The sequence below is a fragment of the Fukomys damarensis genome, unplaced genomic scaffold (genome assembly GCF_012274545.1).
Source record: "Fukomys damarensis isolate Sample0158 unplaced genomic scaffold, DMR_v1.0_HiC HiC_scaffold_36, whole genome shotgun sequence".
In the NCBI taxonomy this organism is placed as follows: Eukaryota; Metazoa; Chordata; class Mammalia; order Rodentia; family Bathyergidae; genus Fukomys; species Fukomys damarensis.
In genome coordinates, this window is record NW_022900948.1 from 39,266,035 (window position 1) to 39,288,712 (window position 22,678).

The window sequence follows — 22,678 nt, forward strand, 5'->3', positions numbered from 1 at the left end:
TCTTATTTGGGGGGAGGGTACCAGGGATCGAACTCTGGTCCTTGTGCTTGTGAGGCAGGTGGTGGAACCACTGAGCTAAATCCTTGCCCCCCCGCCGGTTCTTATATTTAATCACACAACTGACTACTAATCATCAGTTTTAATTAGAATTTTAGGCCTGAAATTCCAATAAATAAGCTGACCTATGAAAAACAACTACAAGAAAAAGGTAAAAGCAATACTGATGGTCAAAGCCCTCTGTACAATTTAACCAAAGGCTCTTACCTGAGAGAGAAGTATTTTCTAGAATTTTAAGTGTGCAGGTTGTCATGCTATACCTTTTTGTCCTGCAATAAAAACCAATAATACCTTGAAAGAAAAAAAAAGGGCCCTACTGAACTGACTACAAATATAAGACTCTATATATAAGGACAAGTGGAACTCACTCTCTTTGGGCATCTTTAGGTAGGTAATTTTTAAACCCAATAATTTTTCGAAGAGTAATTATGGCCTATCATAGAAATGCAGTTTCTTGGACAAGTAGTGTTAGGACTGCAACAGCTCTGTATTTAGAAAATATTTAAAATGCATTTATTCTAAAATCATCGCAGTTCCATGTTTTGTATGAATGCAAATTTGGACAGTTACCTTTTATATTATCATCATTTGCTTAAGAAGCTTCTAAAACTTCCCTGAATTGAAAGCACTTTTGTTCTGAAAATACATAATTACAAATTCTAAGTGGGAGGAGGGAAAGGGAAGAAAAAGAAACCCCAAAGCTTCCTTAACATCTCAGTGTGGCAAGTACGTGACTGGGTAATTTTAGATATGTTCTGAAAACAATTTATATTCTCAATATACCTCAATAATTATTGTGGCTACTGACTCATTTTCTTGGAAACCTTTCCTGTTTTCTTGCCTTTTTATTATAAAAAGAAAATTTGGGGGGAAACGTACCCATAATTATATCACCTTAACACAACTACTTTTATTTTTGAATTATTCTTTTCTAATGCTAGCCCATGTTAACAAACAATTCTGTATCTTGCAGATAAACTGTATATATTTTATTGTTTTCTCATTGTTCTCATTAACATTTTCCATTTTGCTCTGTAACTTTTGTGATTATTATTTTAAAGACTGCATACTATTGCACCAAGTATGGATATACCACAAATTATTGCACTCTATTCTGACAGTTAATAAGTCTCTTCCAACTTTTCACTAAGATAAATTTCACTCTGATGACAATGAACAGCTTCACACATGAATTCTTATACACTAAATTACTAAGTCAAAAGACAGGACAGGTTATTTTGTTCATTTCAACTGGGTTTGAAAAATGTATTATCTTTTGTTATATCCTGGCAAACTGTTTTCCAAAAGGGCAGTGCCTGTCCATTTGAGAGCTTTCACAACTGTGGTAGGGACTGGAGAAGATCCATGAGGTGCCTTACGCCTTAGCAGAGGAGCAGCTCCTGACAGGCACCTAGTAAGTTGGCTGTCAAGTTCAAATGGGTTCTCTCCAAGCCCTTGGCAAGTCTGGTAGCATTAGACCCATTCTCTCACTCAGAGAATGGCTTCTTGCTCCAGCAAACCACTGAGGAGGACAATCAAGACTCCATGAGGAATGATCATTTTTCTCTTCATGGGTTTCTAACCCCCAAGCCAACTCTGTATATTCTGAGTTCAACAAAGTTACATGTCACTTTCTTGTAAAGGGCATCTTTCCTCTTTATTTTAATGTATCATGAAGAAAACAGTGATTTGTTGCTTTCTGACCACTTACAATGACAAATTTAAAAAATGTTTTATCTCTCTTGGCATACATTAAAAGGTAAATATGGCAAAAATAATTTGAATATACTACTCCTAAAAGCTTCACATTAAGAGTCTGACTCATCTGAATGATTCAGATCATCAATGTCCACACTTTTCCAAAGGTAAAACAGTAACAATACAAAAATTCATCTACTAGAACCTATGTTCTTTTAGGTTTGAGGAAGAAGTTCTTTGTTACTTTTATAGAAAATATAAATGCAAATATACTTGCTTAACTAAAAGGAAATGTATACCCAGCTTCTCTGCTTGGTGCCTTTCAGCATCCACAGTGACTTTACATTCCAATGCTGAATCATAGTGCAATTTTGAAGACATTTAAAACAGCAATTAAATGCAACTCAGGCAGAATCAACAACACACATAAGTAAATTAAAGCAGTATTAATATTAACAGCTATGACCAAATTCATGCATAGGCAGGCCATGACAACCGTGTCACAACTACTGTGTGGCTGACAGCAATTGCGGGAAGCCATTGTGTATCTCTGAATAGCAGAATAGGGCTAATCTGTACTAGGCCCGTGTACTAGTAATTATTGTAATATCTGACTATCTCAGGGACATTGTGGGAGAGTAAAAGCTACTCTTCCTTCTTTATCCCTTGCAAAGGAAAGGGTTTCTTTTGCTGTTGTCAGGGTAATGACAAGACAATGACCTTTACCTGAAAGCTATCTTTATTTTGAATCCTAAAGGCAAAAGAAATTAATATTATTGAGTGACTCAGTCACTTTTATTTACTTATTTTTTAATTGAGTTTATTGGTACAATCTAGGTATACAATACAGTTACATTCATTACTGGGATCTTGTACCCTTACATGACAGGTCTTAGTTCTCATTTTTCCCCCTTGTCCCTGCCCCCCTTCACCCCTCCTCCCCTCCCCATTTACAAACACTTTATTTCCATTTTTTCATTTTCTCATATTTTTTTTCTTTTCCCTTATTCCCTTTCCCCTACCCTTCCCACTTTCCCTACACCTTTAGCCCTTTTCTTCCTATTGACTCAGTCACTTTTATGCATTTCATACATAATTCTGAAATCAACTCCGCAAAGTAGTGCTATTTTTTTGGGTACCAGGGATCGAACTCAGGTCCTTGCACTTGTGAGGCAGGTGGCAGAACCACTGAGCTAAATCCCCGGCCCTGGAAAGTAATGCTATTATCCACAATTTCAGGTGAGAAACAGTCCCAGAAAGGTGAAGTGACTTGCTCGAGGTCACATTGGTGAAGCAAAAAAAGGGGAGAAAGAACAAGAACTTCAAATTCAGGGCTGCTGGTCTGTGAGCTCAGGCTTGCCTATGTCATACAGCACATAATCAGTATGAAGCCAAAAGGAAGACTGGTACTAAAGGGGCCCTTCAACCAACCCTGGTTTATACTCCAGGGCTGTGATACACAGCACTTCTTGTATAGGTAGGTCTTACAGCCTGAGCTCATTCCTAGCAATGAAGAGGCATGAATATGGATCCAGCAGAAGTATTAGTGGTAGTCCCTCTTCATTACTATTGCACTTTCACAATTTGTTTAATTCTTCTCCCTAGATAACTGGAACCCTCTTAATTGTGTTCCCCTGAGGTGAGCTGCTACTAATTGGAAATGAGTCAGGTGAAATAAAAGAACACTGGCTGCTCAAATACATAAAACACAACTTCCCAAGACAAAGGAAGGGGAGAGGAAGAAGGAGTGGGTGGAGAGCAGGGGCCCACCTACAGGAAGCAAGCTCTCTTTGACCTCATGGAGGAACACAGTGCGGAGCAGCCTAGGAATTTGGAAAATCCACTTTTTGTTTTCCTTCCCACCATGTAAATGCACAGCTAACACTACCATTTACACTTAGCAATGCCCACTTTACCCCTCAGGGGCACTCCCCTTCTTACCCCCAAACCCTTCATAGGTAGGAGGGTCTCTCACGTCTTTCCTCAGTTTACTATCTTTAAAGGCAAGGAAACTCTGAAAGAGACCAAATTCACTTGAGGTTTTTTTCTTTCTTGTTTTGAAAAGAAACAAAAGTATAAACACAGTCTTACAGTTTTAAAGTTTGTTTTACACAATGAGGCCTGGCTTTGCTAGAGACGTTAAAGGATGAAAGAATGGGAGAAGAACAAAGACCAGGCAACACATCTTGGAGAACACCAACAGAGCTTAGGTGACACTGAGAGCAGCTGATAAATGTCCTTCAGACTAACGTGGTAGCCAGTGTGCCACAGGCAGCCAGTAAGAGCAGCCAGCACTGGCTGCACACGTGCCAAGAGCCAGTATGAGGTTGAGGCTTGACAGGCACATTCTCCTGGGTCCTCAGGGCAACAGTATGAGGTCATGCTGCTGGATCCACCATTTCAGAGATGGGGAAACTACAGATCCGAATGCTACTCATCCAAGGTCATATGGTGAGACCAGAATGCACAGCCAAAGTACACAGATAAAACAAGTCATTCTTCTCCCAGAAGATCAGTGTCCACATAGCCCTGGAAGGAGGAGTACTCAGAGGGAGATCAGGACGTTTCCAACCTGCTCTCTCAGGTGGCCTGGCTAAGTCCCAGGACTCTCTACAGTACGTCTGAGAGCCCTCTCCACCATAAGAGTTGTCTGGACCCAAACTGTTCTGACTGCTGGGTCACATGGTGTCTTGTGGGCCTCTGTCCTCCTGCTCCATATGGCCTACTAAGCCCTTGCTGCCTACTTCCCAGATTGCCCCAGTGGTTGCTCATACCTCTCTTAGAGGCTTTGGTCTGCGTTACTCATTGGGCATAAAGCACGTGCTGATTTGAATGGTTATTCTTGTCAGTCACAGAACAGAACTGTTTGCTGTCTCCCAGAGTCTACTATGGTGCTCTGAATAGAGCAGGGAGAATAAAGAAAGTGATGCTGCTCCATACTGCACACATACCACATACCAAGAGCCTTTATTACCTTGTATCTTTTAATCCTCAAATAATCCAATGGGTGCCATTCATCTTCTAATCAATCAAAATGACTATGTATTAGGCATCACTCTGGGCCAGGGATGAGATAAGGCATTCTTAGAAATGTGCCCACAATCACCCTGCTAACAGTTACTCCAGCCAAAATCCTTTCTTTGTTGCTCTTATTTAATAGTGACTTCCCTTAACCAATATGCTACATTTAACAAAAAAGCTTATTTAATAATTATACTAAAAATAAAATAGCAAGTAGATCTGTGGCTAAAATAAAACTATTTTACTAGCTGGAATTGACTGATACACTTTTCTGTTCTAAATGGGATACAGTATAAAGCAATTTATATGAAACCGTTCAATTTAGTCACAGAAGTGGGAAATGAGCTAGGGACAAAGCCCTGGTAAGGTTAATAGCTGAATTTCATGCTGTGACTCCCAACTTGCAGGGCCACAGGTTGGATTCTTAGCACTCTGGCTGCCAACATAAAGAAAGAACTGAGATCATAAGGTGATTTTTAGTGTCTACACACACACACACACACACACACACACACACACACACACACACACACACACACACACACACACACACACACACACACACACGCAAACACAAAAAAAACTCCCACAGTCTTCAGATCCACAGGATCTACATCTAAGGATTCAACCAATTATGGAACAAAATTATTCTAAACACAAATCTCCAGAAAGCTCCAAAAAACAAAACTTGAATTTGCTCCATGTTAAATACTATGCTGACTCCATGTGAATGAAGTGATTTGTAGCATGCTCTGCTGTGGCCACCCGCTCTTCGCAGATCCTCTGTGTCTCTGCAGCACTCATGGTTTCAGCAGTGTGTGCCTGGCACCTCGTATACCTTGTTTGTGTAGTCAGGCCAGAGACAGTTGCCTCTCTATTGTTTTTTATTTTTTCTTGTCATTATTCCTTAAACAATAATGAATACCAACTATTTACATAGCATTTACACTGTAGGGTGTTACAAATAATCTAGAGATGATTTAAAGTATAGGGGAGGACATGTATAGAGTTATATGTAACCACTGCATCCTTATTACAAGGGAACTTATGGATCTTTGGATTTTGGTATCTAGGAATCCTGAAGCTGAAGGAAATACTAGTCACTCAAGAGTCTCAATTTTTAGAAGGGTCCACGGGAGGGGAAAGCAAAAACCACCAACTTATGGTGCATTTACTATATGCTCAGTGTGTTCTATATGCTGGTCCATCAGTCACCAAATATGACCATGGATCGATCAGGCACCATACCAGGCTAGGGAGAGAGAACAGAGAAATAGATCTCATCTCTGCCTATCTAGAGCCTACAGCTAGTAACAGATTAAGTAAGTGAATTATTATACATGTTCAAATTTCTGCAAGGAGACTTAAAGGTGCTGTTGGGTGCACAACTGGAGGGCCTAAAGTGACTGCATTTTATTTTTGCAGCAACCATGAAAGGCTGATTTCCCTAACTTATAGAAGCAGCTATGGCTCAAAGAAGTTAAGCAAATTGACAAAGGTCACAGATGGTGCAAGGCAGAAAATATAGCTTGAAATCATGACTTGTAGGAACACCATGAATTAAAAAAGCATTTCTTTCCTGGTTTCCAAACCAGGGAGACTAATTCATAAGCAACCAGAGATGAGGAAACCAGAATCAATTCTAGATTTGGGGAAGAGGCAGAGACTGCCTCGTTTCCATTTGTGGTTTCTGCAGCCAAAATATAGGCATTCCAGTAGTGGAGGTGGGCTCAATGCCGGCTGGCTGTTGGCACTAGGGCACTGGAGATGGTTTCCTAATACAAAACACATGTATATCCCTGGTGCTGATCAGTGAATAGGGGAGAGACAAGATGATGCCTTTCAGAGAGTGTCTCTGCAGCTTCCTGGAGTAACTTACAGGGGCTGGAAGAGTACAGATACTTTCTATAGCTCTAAGCCACTAGACTTAATAAAGAGAACACCTGGATGAAAACCTGGAAAGTTAAACATCAAAGCTTGGACTTGTCTGCCATTTTTTACCTTCTCAGTATACCTGAAGAAGACAGACTCAGAAAGTATCAGGAATGGCTCCATGGCTAAGACCTCGGCAGCAGGAGAAGTTAATCTCAGAGGAAAGTCAGGAGATAGGGCTCTCCGTTGCCACAGAAAATTCAATGAGAACCATTATGACTAGAGCCAGTGACAAAAAGGAAGTCTCAGGTGATGAGTCACCAGCAGCCCATAAGGTCCTTTTAGAATGCAATACTGATTGAGGTACAAAATACATGAGAAGAGAGAATAAAGAGGTTTATGAAGAAATAAGTGTTAAAAAATTAATGCAGTAGTGAAAACAGAAAAGGATTTTCTTTTGCTGAGACTAAAATACCTCATTTGCCAAGATGTGCAATATCCAAATACCTTTTTACCCTAGCATTCCAGTGTTTCCAATATTTAAGGGAAAGACAGACCCATTTTCTTTTTTAATGGTATACCTACATTTATGGAGAGAGACTCGAAGCCTACACCATGTTGGAGTTTCATATATTTTCCTAGGTGCCAAACACCAAGAGACAAGCACCAAAGCCCTGCCATGAGGTAACTTGCTGCTCCATGCTGAACTGTTTTGGGGCTTGGATGTTACACGGTCTGTGGTTCCTGCCTTATTGTTACCTGTAGTTCCCAGGAACAGCTAAAGTATCTTTGCTGTAGAGTCCACTACAAGAGTGTCTCAGAAGTTCCAGGTCAGAGAGTGAGGAATTACGTACAGAATGTGTTGTGAGAAATGGAGAGCCAGGCTGGACTTGGAAGGGTCAGCTGAAGTCAGAGCCAGCTACATCAGTAACTAGGGTCAGGGAGGCAAGCTGTTGCTCCTTATCACCTCAGGAAAGGTTTGGGAAGCTAAGAATGACAGGGCAGGTGAAGAAGCTCAGATACAGCAAGCAAGGAGGTAGAAACTACTAGTTTGGTTAGGCTACAGTTAGAAGAGCTCCTCACAGGTTGTGGAGGTAGGCCAAGCAGCACCACCTTCCAACCTGGAAGGGTCATTTCCACGTTAAAGGGACCATGTCTTCTCTGTGCGCTATGACTTGAAGATGCATTTTTTCCCACAAAAGCTCATACTGAGGTTTAGTTCCTCTGTGTGGAAGTGCTGAGAGGTAGGACCTACTGGGAGGTGTTAGGGTCATGAAAGTGGAACCCTCATGAATAAATTAATGCCATCTCTTGGGAGTGAGTTCTTGTTCTCACAAGACTGGATTAATTATCTAGAGAGCAGGTTGTTATAAGGCAACATTTACCTCTCATGCTTTCTCTTTCACTATGTGACCACTCTTGGGAACACAAACGTGTCATTCAGCTTTCCCACTTTTTGGCACAAGGCCCTCGCCAGACGCCAAGCATATAGCAGTGCCTTCCTCTTGCACTTCCTAAAATGTGAGTCAAAATAAATATCTTTCCTCTATAAATTTTCCAGTCTCAGGCATTCCTGTTTTGAGAAAAAGGAATGAGATACTCTGCAAGTCCCAGTAACATCTGAGGCTGGATGAGAGATATTCTCCTTTATTCTTGCTATCTGTGCCTTCTGGGGCACCTCTGCAGGGACCAGGGTTAAACATCTGATGCCAACTACTCATTTTTGTATACCACTTGCTTTTTGTTGTTTTTTACTTTGCTTTCCAAAGGTTAAACATTTTTTATGATAAGGATACATCAAAACAATGAAGACTGTATTAAAAATCTAATGGATCAGGACATTAACTACATTAGTTATATCTAAATGTCTCACATATTATTAGATAATTGGAATACAATAAAAACCACTGAATTATATATTTCTAAAAGAGTTAAATTTTGTGTCATGTGAATCATATTTTAATAAAAATATCTAATGAAAAAACATAATTTTCCCATAGAATTTATAGCACAGACAATGCACAGATCCCAATCTCTTCTCTTTCCTATTTCTACCCGGAAGACAGTTTACTCAGAAATTGTCCAAAGCTTCTCCAAAGACTTCTGGAACTATTTTGAGCGCTACTGAAGGAAATGAAGGTACTTCTCAATACAGGGCTCAGTGATCATCATCATCTAATAACCTTTTAGCTGCTTTCTTGCTGCCAGGCTCTTCAGACAGAATGATAATTTTAGTTGTACTCCTAGCAATGATTTGCAGATGAGAAAATTGAGACTTGGAGAGATTATGTGACTCACCAAGTCACATATCCAGTAGGACAACAGCCAATGTTTGAAACCAGAACTTTGACTTCTAAGTCTGAGCTCTTGCCCACCACTTACCCTTTCTGTTCAAACTTCAACCAAACTTTAAGAATTTACTTAGCAGGCCAGGGATTTAGTTCAGTGGTTCCGCTGCCTGCCTCACAAGCACAAGGACCTGAGTTCGATCCCCAGTACCAAAAAAAAAAAAAAAAAAAAATCTGCTTAGCAATCTATGATTTCCCTTTGTTTAACCAACACACAAATTGGTATTTGTGTTTGTGTGTGCACGAGCATTTCCTGACCTTCAGTCCACTAGCAATCCAACTTCTCTTCTGTCTGAAATTGAAATCCTGATCCTTACTCCCTCCCATCCCTCCCATATGAGCTCCAACTCTGGAGCAAAGAAACACTTTTAGATCCTTGCTTTATAGCCAAACCTCCCCTGAAAAGAAAACAAAATAGCTCTGTTTTCCCACTCTTGCCTGGATGCCTGAGTTCTGTTTTCCTATTTTTCTATGTCTGGTACCAGGGACATAATAGATACTCATTAAATACTTAGTGAAACATGGAAAAGGCATATAGCCTTTGTGTACCTTTTGGAATTCCATCTTTAACAAAACCTACACAGGCCAGGATTGGATAGGTAGAAGATAATTTTAGCCACACCTGATCATCTAATCCACTTCCATCTGACCTGGGTGTTATGAATTAGATTTTGATGGGTCATCTACACACACACACACTCACTCACACAAGTACATATATATTGAGGGTATATAGTCATGCATAAAATAAAGGTAGTAGTTTCTATTTGCAGAGCACCTGATTTGTGTCAGTAGTAATTACTATTTACTTTAGATAGAAGAGACCTCAAAGATAGTACATGGGAAAGCCAAGTCAAAGGCAGGCTTTCTTCTTCTACTAGATCACATTTTCATTTGATTTGTCTCTGTCACCAAGAATATTAAGAATTTCATTTAATTTAGCATTGATTTATTTTATTCCCTATGCAAAATTTTCTGGTATTGATGAAGATCGTGACTAGAACTCACTCAGCTTCGACTAACTGGATGTCTTTTCACAACTATGTCCTGGCTGATGCCCTATCACTTACATGGACTGTGCACTCATGGTGAGACATATTTCAAGTGTGGGGCTGAAAATCCTACATGGAATACATAATGCAGCACGTGAGGGTTGGTTCAAAGCCCTACACGGAGCACAGCCAGCCTAAAATTCAGATCTCACAGAGTCTGAGCAATCTCATGCTAAGAGGAAGAACAGCTTCTACAATGCCAGGAAAGGCTGCATTTTACAAACTCAAATCAAAACTTATATCTTAATTTTACATATCCTACTTAACTTTTTGGTTCAGCTATCAACACAAAAAGCATCAGGAGTTAGTTACTAACCTGGCTTTGACCTGGTTGGTCTTTAGGGGAACATATGAACTGGTCATGATCTGCTTTCAGAATATTTCAACATAAATATTGTATCCTAAATATACAACTTGTAAACTAATTTGTGGCCCTTATTTAGGATTATGTCTGAAGGAGGAAAGGAGAAAAAGGAATTTACATGGGCAATACCATATGGATGCTATTAAAACCTTTTATTAGCAAAAATTTAATTAGTATGGTACCTGGTACATCATAAGTATTCTATAAATATTTGTTGAGTGAATCTATAATTAATGAATAACAACACACAGCTACAATAAGCAAGGCATTAAGAGTATATAAAGAATTTTTCACAAAATGTTGGCCAAGGGTATAACTTATTCTCTGATACTCTGGAGGATATAACTAAGGAAAGCTTTAACATCAGATGTCCTTGGATTTCAAGCACAGGGTCCATTATTTCTTAGCTGTGTGATAGTGGGTAAGTCACTAAACCTCTCTGAGCTTCAATTTCCTATCATATACTACAAGGAAGCTATTAATTTACTTTAAAGCCCGACTTTAGATTTGTGACAATGTTTATGAGTGTTCCCCTGCCCCACCGTAAGCAGTTGATGGTGACTGTCACCATGAAATGAAATGCTGATGCTCATCAGCAAGTTAATCCCTTTATCCCAGAAACGGAAGGCTTTCCCAATACTGGCCAAGGTCAGAGATGCCATCAGCTAAGGTAGGGAACATTCTTGTTTTCACTTTCAAAGTCAAGGGAATAGCACAGATCTACAGTAGTAAGGAACCAGCAGCACATGTTTTTAAATATTCATAAGGGCTGGAAATGTCTTACTCCTTTCGTTTTCTCTGCCATCTGCTTTTGTTTCTTTTCTTTTCATTCTTATGCCACAGCTGCAAATGAAAACAACCATACAATAACTCAAGTTAAATAAAAAAATCAAAATAAAAACAATCTGAGGGGTAAAAAGAGAAGATGAATTATAAAGTTTTTCCTGAGCTCACAAAGCAGCAGAAACAAGAATAGTAACATTTTGATGTGTGTTAAACCTTCTGGAAACCAAAATCTATCTCCCATTTTTGTAGTAACAATGGTAAGAGCAGTTATCATTAACTAAGTGGCCCTCCACATCACTTGATGACTAACTCTATGATTGTGTAGCCATGCTTTAAAGTAGGTCAATCAGACCATTTTACAGAAAAAGACATTAAGAATCAGAGAGGTGAAGCAGATTTTTAAGTTACACAACTAATAAGAGATGAGAATTGAGATTTGAATCCATGTCTGTCTGAATCCAAACCCAATCACTTCCACTTTTACCAGCCTCTCCCAAAGTATGAAGGGACATGAAAAAATTAATTTGGGAAATATTTAAGGCTAACCATTTGTACCAAACTGATTTATTCAGATAATTATAATCTGTGATTATAGCTCTAATTAAAGTTAACTCAGATAATTGGTTGTTGCATTTGCAAATGTGCAGTTAGTATCTTCCACATAATTGCAGGGTTTTCAGTATCATACTTTCAATTTATTAACTGCATGTAAACTGAAGCTTTGCTGTACTGGTCCCTGGTCTACCAAAGGCTGCAACTCAGCTTCTGAGGTCTTTGGGTCCAAGGACCATGACCTATGATACTAACATCAGTGGCTGCGCTCAGCCCCACTTAACATGTCTTTGTCCAGAGGTCAATGAACACCAAGTGCAAGGTGAAAAGCTCTTGTGGCCTACACTGTTGTCCTAAAAACTCCTAGCAGCATGTACCTGAAGAAAAACTGGCAGCAGTGGTCCTCATGTGTTAATTACACTTGTGAAGTCTATTATGCATAGAAAGGGCACCTGCTGGCAGTGAAAATAACTAGAATCCGCCCTTCCTGTGCAGTGAGCAAATTGAGAGTTCATTTCTACAGGAGATAATAGTTTTCAGATTCCATTTTGTGTGTCCCCTGCATGGGGATGTACTTAACATTTAAATCATCTACAGAGGAACAAACCTCCCTCAAATTTACATGTTTCAGGCTCCTAGCACTTTACTTAAAATGCTAGTTATCCCTGCTGGTTCTTACCACTGAGGATTACACTTAATGGTGGTAGAAGTCACCAAGCACAATAGAATAGTTATTAGCATTGACTCAAATTTCATGATAGTTTCTGACCAGAGCAGTGGCAGTAGGCTGAAGGTGATCAAATTAAGTCTTGACTAGAGGATCTGGTTTTTTTCTTTCTCTTGGGTCTATCATTTCATCATCCTTATATCTTACAATTAATAAAGAGACAGCAATCCCCACTGGCCTGTAATCATCCTTTGGTCAGATGTCAAAAAGTTCTTTCATGAAAATGAGACTAGAAGAATCTTTTATACAAACACAGAAACTTTCAAGATGGACCCTCATTACAAACCCCACTCAGGCACGAATGTAAGTCTGAACCTTGATTCTCCAGAATGAAAGTTTGGGGAGACAAGGGCTCAGCGCCTTCCTTGCCAAATCTTTCCTTTGAAGTTGGACCTGCTGATATTAGTGCCCTTGGTTAGACTAGGGACCCAGTTCTCCAGAGTGCTAGAGTCAAAGATGAACTTGAAAAGGAGAATCTGGATCGATATTCCCAGGAAAGTGTAAAACAGCTAATACACCCTCTAAGCAAATAAAATGAGAAAGGTGGTAGCTGTAAAGAACAACTGGCTAGAATGAAAACTAATTTTTCAAAAGAAAGCTTTCAAAATTATAACTTTGTCGTCTGCCTCACAAACGCAAGGACCCAAGTTTGATCCCCGGTAATGAAAAGGAGAATCTGGATCGATATTCCCAGGAAAGTGTAAAACAGCTAATACACCCTCTAAGCAAATAAAATGAGAAAGGTGGTAGCTGTAAAGAACAACTGGCTAGAATGAAAACTAATTTTTCAAAAGAAAGCTTTCAAAATTATAACTTTGTCGTCTGCCTCACAAACGCAAGGACCCAAGTTTGATCCCCGGTAAAAAAAAAACACACAACCAAGTGTGGTTGTTTGTGTCTATAATCCCAGCTAGGAGGCTATAGCAGGAAAATCACAAGTTCAAGGCCAGCCAGGGTAACTTAACGAAAGTCTACCTCAAAATAAAAACGGCTGGTAATGTATCTCTACATATATACACATATGAACATCTAATTTTTGTGTTACGTATAGACATAATTCTTGTTCGTTTTTATAAGGATGGAATCAGACAATACATAGTATCCATACTGGGGCAAATTACTGAACCTCTTGGGCCCCTGGTTTACTGATCTGTGAAATGGACCTAACAACCAGTAAGCATAAGTCTAGTTTGAGGAATGGGTCATCTGAGCACACTTGTGGGGAGAGGAGGGAAGGTAGGGGAACTTAATGATACCAGGCAGATCAGCGGTCCCAATGCATCCTGGCAATCTTCAGACAAGAAAACCTTAGCCTAGGTGAGGCTTTCAAAAGTCTGTTTTTCCGTTCTTAAGGATGGTAGGAAAGGAGGAGGAAGAGAAAGATAAGGTATAGTAAGAAGCTTTGGAAAGGGGAGAAAATAGCTGTGGCAATACAAACAGAATAGGGAGAAGCCAAGCCCAGCCCAGAGCCTGACACATGGTAGGTGATGTGAGGGCTTGGGGCCCAGTGCAGAGCAGCAGGACAAGTTGAGGGTAGGTGACACCACTTTCTACTGGATCTTCTATGCAAGGGGTTCTAGCCTTCTTATAGCAGTATCTGCCAGTATCTTCAGACAGAAAGATGGTGGAGGTGCTCAGTGACAGTGGCAAGGCCAGGGCAGCCAGAGCCTCTAGGGAATTAGTAGGGAACCCTGAACAGCTCCCTTCTCATGCATCTTAGCAGTATGGGTGCAAATGATCTGTCTACCTTTCTTCTACACTCAACTGTCTGAGTCTCTTTCGATGGAGACTCACTCTCATTTTTGCCCACATTTAGCACAACGCCTGAGACGTGGCAGGCATCAGTAAATATCTGCTGCACTGAAAAAGGTTCAGGGCAAGCAGGAAGATAAAATCCAAACGGGGTTAGTGAAGAGGTAGAACAGAAAGGAAGTAACAAAGAGGTGAGGGGTAAGACAGATACAAAGGGTATTAAGAGAGGGAAGATGCGAAGGATCGGAGGAAAGAAGTCAAAATCAGAGGGAAGAACTCAAAGGCAGAGAGGTGGAATCAAGAAGTTTCAAAATAATCATATCACAGAGAAGTATGCGCACCCATGTTTATAGTGGCACAGTTTGTAACAGCTAAAACTTGGAAACAGCCCATTTGCCCATCCGTTGGAAACTGGATAAAGAAGATGTGGTTTTTCTATAAAATGGAATATTACACAGCCATAAAGAATGAGAAAATAGATTCATTCATAGGAAAATGGATACATATTGAAGATATACTCCTAATTGAAATAAATAAGGCACACATGTGTAAATACCGAATAGTTTCTGTGGTGTGAATAATCTGCAATAATAGAGGATCCTAATAAGATTACTGACATTGTGAAATGGGAAGAAAGGAGCTAAAGGTGTAGGGAAGGTGGGATGGGTAGGGGAAAGGTAATAAGGGAAAGAAAAAAATGTGAGATAATGAAAAGATGGAAATAAAGTGTTTGTAGATGGGGAGGGGAGGAGGGGGTGAAGGGAGGGCAGGGACAAGGGGAAAAAATGAGAACCAAGACTTGTCATATAGAGGTACAAGATCCCAACAATGAATGTAACTGTACTGTATCCCTAAAATGTACCAATAAACTCAAAGTAGAAAAAAAAAAAAAAAAGAAGTTTCAATGGTTAAGTGACACCAAGTGTGTTATCCTGCTGGGTACCTGATAGCACTTTTCAGTCTATAATGTGCCTTTGCATGTAAAATTGTTTTGAAACAATCATACATAAGAGGCAAGACTCAGAAAAGCTGCGCACTTTAAGCTACAGAGCTGGGAAATAATGGAGTAAGACACGGGCTCAGTTCCTCTCAGGTTCATCCTTATCTACACCACTTCACAGCCTCTCTGAGGGAGAGAAGGAACCTGTAACCAGACCACAAATACAGCCAATGTGAGCTCTGTGGGGATAGAGGAGGCCCACAGAAGTGTGGCTTCTGAAGTCACTGAGGACAGCAGGGAAAGATGAAAAAGATCTAGACAAATGAGTAATGGAAACCAGGAGACAAGGTAATGACACTGACAGGGCTGGAAGTCAAAAGACAGAGTGAAGCATGACCATGCTGTGGCCGGGGGACAGGATTCTGATGATCTTCATTTTGACCTGGGACAGAAGGAGCAGCTACCACTGAATAGAGTTTAGTGCTCCATGAAGTCCCCAGTGGAAGGCAGAAGATAGGGAATGTGGATTGAGTGGGGCTCCAGAGGGACCCTGAATTTTAAAAACATTCCTTAAAGAGGAAACTCAAACATCTAATGGTGGACAGAGTGAATTTATTATGAGAGATTTATATCATCTTTTTCTACCTGAAAAAAGCAGAATTTCTCTTACCTGCTCCAGAAGGGAAGAAAAATAGAACCCAAACCAACAGTACCTAGAAAGCATTAACTAAAGATAACTTCCAAAATAAGCCATGATATAGAGACATAGTGAACAAAATGTGTATCCCAGCCACTTGATGAATCAAGAAGAAATTTTAAATAAGCCACAGTAAGAGAGGTGTCATTGCTTACACCTTTAATGTGAAAACTCTGGGAGACTGAGGCAGGAGGATCAAAAGTTCCGTCCCAGCCTGGCAACTTCATGACTTATCAAGACGATGTCTCAAAATAAAACATAAAATAAGGGCCGGAGATGTAGTTTAGTGTGAAGGTCTGGGGTTGAACCACCAGTACTGCTAAAACAAAACAAAACAAAAGCTAGGATTATATCCTCCACATGGTAGGAAACATACTGCCCTTTAATATCATAAATGGAAGAAAAAAGGCATGGATAAGAAGACCAACCTTAATAACAAAGTAATATGACAGAGAAATGAGCTAGTTCACTGGTGCTATGTTCAAGGGAGGGCCCTTATTTTTATCTGTTGGCCATATGCTACATCTCATTTTGAACCAAATACTTTCAGGGGAAAAAAGGGAAGGGAAGGGTATGAAAAACAAATTAAGATGTGTTATGTACATGTACCAACTCCCAGGGATGAGTGCGGTCATTATGTGCTGCAAACATTTACTAAGACAAAACAAAACAAGGGGGATGGTAGAATATCTTTAAGATCCCAGGATAATTTGGCTATGTTGGTGAACTTTTAGAGTGAGAGGGTTGCAAAATAGCAAAAATGATGATTGGTCTGGACTCATCATTCTGAACCAATGGCTCATGTCCTGAATCACTTATTTTTAAGTGAGAGTCCTTTTCTCCAGAAGCTCCTGATTTTTGGCAAGCAGTGAATGCCTTTCCTTACATATGAACTGTGTTCCTTTATCAACATCTGCTTATAAGAACTGTTTGGAAACAATGTCTTTTTATCACATTACACTAGAGAAATGGTTCATGAGAAAAACAGATCCAAATTGGCCACATGGACTTTTGCGGTCATCTACTGAAGACACTGAGGATGTTGATGCTTCAGCAGAAACATTAACTACGTACCTCCTGTGAGCTAGTTTTTTCTACATACATGGTGCCTTCATCTGTTAGCTCATTTCACCTTTATATAATTACATATTCAACAACTTCCTCTTGCAGATGACGAAACAAAGCCTTAGGCCAAGTGACTTGCCCAGGTCAACTCCACAGCTTCCTCCCTTTCACTAAAACATGTTTCACTCAACAGCGACATTCTCATCAAAAAACTTCAGAGGATTTTGAAGTCTGGCTTTTGTTCCCAAATGGCAGCTGACAGCAAGTCTGACGGGACATGCCAGGGCATGGCTGAAACTTGAAGACCTTGGGGATCTCAACTGTTCCTGTCACCAGTTTCCAATTTGTCTTAGAGGGAAAAGCACACAACGGCTTGGTGCTTTGGTTTCTCCAAGCTGAGAAATGGAAAAAGGGTTACCTATTTTCTTGAACTCTTTAGAATGTCATGAGATATAGGAAAGCTGTTTGGAAAGAAAAGAGCTATATAATCAGGTGTTCTCAAATCTGAGTCATTTTAGACTATTTTAATGTAGAGTCCTTTGTGGCATTAACAAGTTACAGACCTATCACTCCTAGCCCATTCCTGGAAGCGGGAATGCAGAGAGTAGGGTTCACTGAAGCCTTACCAGCAGTAGTCCAGCAGATGTGGGGGCAGCACGGGGATGTACACATGCTGCCAGTACATGGGGTAGAGCATCGCGGCTGAGCCGTGGATGCAGGCAGTCAACTGCAACAGAAGCAAAGCAGAAATTCAGAAAAATCAAGTGATGAAGCACTGTCACTGGCTTGCAGCAATAAAATGAAATATGTACACATCAACATACTTAAAATTACAGGATGAAAGATCTGCAGAAATAATTCTAAATTAATTTGATCACCCTAAAGCAAATTCTGTAAGAATTTTCAAATATGTATTTTTTTCCTGGTTATAAAAGGCAATGCAGGGCCGAGGATATACTCAATGGTAGAGATTCTTTCTACCATGTGTGAGGCCCTTGGTTCCAACCCTAGTACTGGAAAAGAAATGAAAAATAGCTAATGCACACTTAGAGTAGAGTACAGTCAGAAAACGGAGATACACAAGAAAATATGAGTTTCACCATCAGATTATTTACTATTTTAGGGTATCACACACACAAGCACTTATGTTTCTTTTCCTAATAAAATTAGGAACACTATAAATACAGTGTTCTTTTAAAAATTAACATTATTTGATACCATTTTTCCACATCTATAAATATTTCTAATATTATATTTCACTACTCTTCTATCAGTTATGTACTGCATCAGAACAAAAATTTTGTAAGTAGTTCCTAGATGTAGAATTTAGGGACAAAGTTCATGAATATTTTAAGGCACTTACCAAATGCAATAATATAAATATGTTGATATAATAAGTGGATAGAGGTCTGCCTTTCCTCAGTATTGTTGCACCTTTTGTCATGCTTCTTGACTACATTTCTTAGGTAAATGATCTATGTTATAGTCTCAGTCCACTTTTAAAATGAACATTAGTATTTACACATGAATTTATAAACAAGCGTTGACAACTTGAAAAGAATTCCAACCCTTTGTAATGTTTTTGAAAATGATTTATTCTTAATTTTCTTTTAATTTCTGAGTGAAGAGAAGGTTTAAATAATTATGTAGACAACTGTTTTCTTTAGTGGTGATTTCCACCACTTTTATCCTGAGAAAGTCTTAGGAAATTTTCTCCTAGCAGTTAACTCTTTAATCCACCTGGAATTAATTTAGTTTTAAGAACTGAGGTGAGAATTTATTTTTTCCACACAGTTAGTTAATCAATTGTTCTGGCACTCTTTACTGGCTAATCCTCCCTCTTTCTATTCTTTTGACATGCTCCTATTTTATATTTCTTTATTTTCTTAAGAGTTAGAGATAATCTATCATAAAATTAGTATTTGGGACATAAAAATTTAGGAAATAACAATACTAAAAATGGGTACAATTTGCTACAAAACTCAAGATGGCAAAATAGGAAGGGGAAAAAAACCAACCTTTGGAGATATAGCTATGAAGTGACAAAAGCCAACAACACATGTTTCCTTCTGTGTTTTTTTCTTTAATGTTTCTTTGGTTTCTGGGAAGCCTGTTCCCACAAGGATTCTGCCTGTTTTGGAAGCTGTTAACTGGCCTTTGCTGACAGAAGGACATTTACGTGGCAGAAGAGTGAAGTGCCAAGGCCCAGTTAAAAGAATCCCAGAGGTTAGTGTAACACGAACAGCTTTAAATTGGATATTCTGCTGATGCTTCACAGTTGTGAGACGTGGGTATTAAAGCTAAAGTGCTCCTTCCCCCACCCCCTTTCCTTTCAGACTCTGTTCTTTACATCAGGTGCATGTCAGGAATAGGAGCAAGCACTCAAAAGCTGCTCCCAGAGACTACACCAAAGCTGCAAGGTCCAACCCACCCTTCCCAACATATTTTTATAGGTTCCTTGATAAAGGAGCATGTCATATGTATACATATATGACTAATCCCTTCAGGGTTTCCTAGAGATGAAAATCCTTGCTGTTGTCATGTGAATGGAGGATGAACCAATTTACTCCAATTCCACCCTTAAGTCAGGCTGAAGGTTACACTAGCTTTGGATCTCATCCTATCCTTTAACTAACTGCCACTGTGCTCCTTCTAATCTGTAGGCTCAATCACTTCACTACCTGGTCAAAAGTCATAGAGACATGACTGGGAAAGGCAGTTTCCAATAGCTCAGCAGTTCCAACCACCAGTCTTAACTGCCTTCTCCAAGTTCTCCTGTGGAATATATCATTTTGTACATGTAGGAATAATTACAGGCGCTTTCTTTCGCTTATCCTCCGAACTAGATTATTTGTACCCCTAGCAAACGCATGTCTCAGTTAGGACTCTGTACAAAAAAAGTCTGTCTTTGGCTCCCCTGGGCATATATCCCAGTATTAAATGGACTGTAATTATATTACTTTTTCATTTCCCATGTTCTCTGTGGCATAGCATATACACAAATGGTAGTTAATGCAATGTGTACCAAATAAATAAAAACAATTCATACTTTGAGTATGTTTATAATAGAAACACAGTAGCTTGGCTTTCAACAATACTGTCCTAACATTTTCATGAGTCCCACAGAGTAGGGCATATGACTCCAATTCTAAACAGTAACAATTCACACATACAAATATGCTACTTTTGGAAAACTTGAGTTGTTCATTTATACAATAATATGCCTATTAACGCACTTAAAAATCTATGAAGTGCAATAAAACACAAGCATCATCTCATGATTCATTTGCAATTTGCTGAAACAGTCATTTAATAGGATGGCTCTGTTTGAAACAGAACTTCATCATCAGCTTCTTTTTAACTTAAATTGTTTTGGGTCAAAATCTTATCTTCAGACAATGTTTCATCCAGGTTTCCTAAACTTCAAAATAAATTCACCAAGCTAAATGCCAGGATTTTGTAATTACTTAACCTTCATTTAAAAAAAAAAATCAAGGTTTTAAGTTACTTGATCATTTCATTAGGGGATTTTCTAAGGGCCAGATCTCTCCAAATGGAGTAAAATGCAGCACCCTTTTGATTAGAAAAACAAACAAACAAAACAGGGAACTGTTTGGCTCTATTCCAAAATACTAAATGGCACAAATTATGTGCATTGTTACTTAAGAATAGTGGCTAAGCTGATTACTTTTTAAGAAAAGTCTTACTATATATCTATGCTTAGCCAGAAATAATACATAATGTTCTGTAAAGTACCACTAGCTTCTTCTTTTTAAATAACTCTAACCCCCTTTTCTAAAAATGAGAATCCTTAAACAATTATGACCATACACTACAGAAAACAAAATTTTAAAGTAATGAAAGTATATAATTTGAAGTATAGTCAACAAAGGGGTATTGTGAATATTTAATTAAAGTGCAAGTTGAGGAAAATGATCCTATCAAAATCTCACTCAGTAGAATAGAAAGATAGTATGTGTAAAATTTGCCCAAAGTCATTAGTCACAATGAATATTCATCAGAAGCCAATTATCAATCCCATTTAATGACACCCCAAAAGATTTTGCCCTGAAGCAGCTGAATAGTCTTAAGATTCCAGACAAAACCAGACAAATTATACAGCCAACAGCTAGTCTAGCCAGGACACAGATTGTGAAATAAACCACTGGTGGGTTTTTGGCCGCAGTTTAGCAAATTCTGTCCTCAATTAAAGGTGCACAAGGTCAGTTATATGTTGGAGTTTCTATAGTCTCCATTATTTTCTTAGAGGATGAGGGAAAAAGTGAAGGCAGTGGGGATAGGATATGAATGGAGCATGATCAAAGGTATAAGTGGAAAATCACAAGGAACCTTTATTTTTTAAAATAAAAATATTCTCACAGATAACGTTCAGACTGTCAAAATCTAAGCTCCCAATACTTGGGCTGATTGCTAACAGCAGCTCTGCAACTTAATATGGAATTAAAAGAAAGAATGCCTTCTAGAAAAAGAAAAATGCAACAAAAATCCCCACAGTGTATGTGCCAGGAACCATGCTGGGGGTTGAGGCCCTTGCAAAGCTTTCTTTCAAAGGAATGTGCATGTAGATGACATGAACACTTTCACCACATTTCACAGATCAGGAAACAGTCTTGGTGGTGAAATAACTTGTCCAAGGCCATACTGTTAGTAAGTGACAGAACTGGAACTCACGTCCAGGTGTGTCAAGCTATAATGGCCACTGTCTCCATAATGCATAAATTAACTCAAAAAGTATGTGCCTTCACTGTGCCATCCACTATGCTGAAGATTCTGAAATGGGTAAGGTTCTGTCCCAGTTGGCACAGTCCAACTATGTAGATACGCATTTGCCTTGCTGTTACATGACCAAACATCTAGGACAAAATACTTGCAACAGGAAGAATCTTTTATTTTTTTTTAACAAGAAAAATAATGCACAAAATTTATTTCATGCCTAAGGCATGGAAGTATTACGTTTGAAAAGAATCATTTTTAAAATAAACTCACATCTGATCATTTCCTCGGGATTAGTCACATTTAAGGTGTTGCAGTGTCTTTAATCCACAGGAAATTCTAGATAAGGAATTAATGACTGTTAATAAAAGGGAGTGGTTTATATGCCATCTTGGGCTCACATTATCTGAAAGCATGGCGTAAGGGTAGTAGAAAGTCTTGCTCTCATGCTCCCTTTTACATACTTGCATGGTCTTCTACTAACTCTCCTTTGGATCTGAGTAAACCACTTCCTTTTTGGTCTTACTTTCCTCTGTATGTAAAATGAAAAGGTGGGCTACAAAAAAATTGTGCCCTGTACTTCTTAACAATTCATGATTCGAGAGGAACTACCCTCCTTTGAGGTGAAGAATGACTCTCCTCTGCCTCAGTTGACCTTTTTCAGTTATACTGACTATGCAGAAGTAAATCTACAGTATTTTTTTTTTCTTTTTTGGTACCAGGGATCAAACTCAGATCCTTGTGCTTGTGAGGCAGGTGGTGGAACCACTGAGCTAAATCCCTGGCCCTAAATCTACAGTCTTGCTTTCTCCTCTTCGCAGCTACAGGGACCCACTTCAAATTCATAATTTAAGAACCATCACCTTCATCCACTCCTATCTCCATCACCAAACTGTGGAGGGCACAACCTTCCTCCATGCCAGGCCCCTGACATGCTGAAGATCTCAGAGGAAGATGATAGTAGAACAAGAGCATGAGACTCTATAAGGACAGAGACCACATTCAAAGCCTCT

At 39.2% G+C, this 22,678-nt stretch overlaps 1 protein-coding gene across 7 annotated transcripts in view; it reads right to left on the minus strand.

The window, feature by feature from the left end:
• Dennd1a (DENN domain containing 1A) overlaps window positions 1–22,678 on the minus strand; it is a 348,973-nt gene that overhangs the window by 201,558 nt on the left and 124,737 nt on the right. For 6 of the 7 annotated variants that reach the window (XM_019205953.2, XM_019205954.2, XM_019205955.2 and 3 more), the window contains one exon: window positions 17,558–17,658. In XM_019205953.2, the coding sequence (XP_019061498.1) occupies window positions 17,558–17,658 (101 nt within the window). Of the gene's footprint in view, window positions 1–17,557; window positions 17,659–22,678 lie in introns of those variants that run through there. The other variant, XM_010613505.3, reaches the window with a different exon arrangement.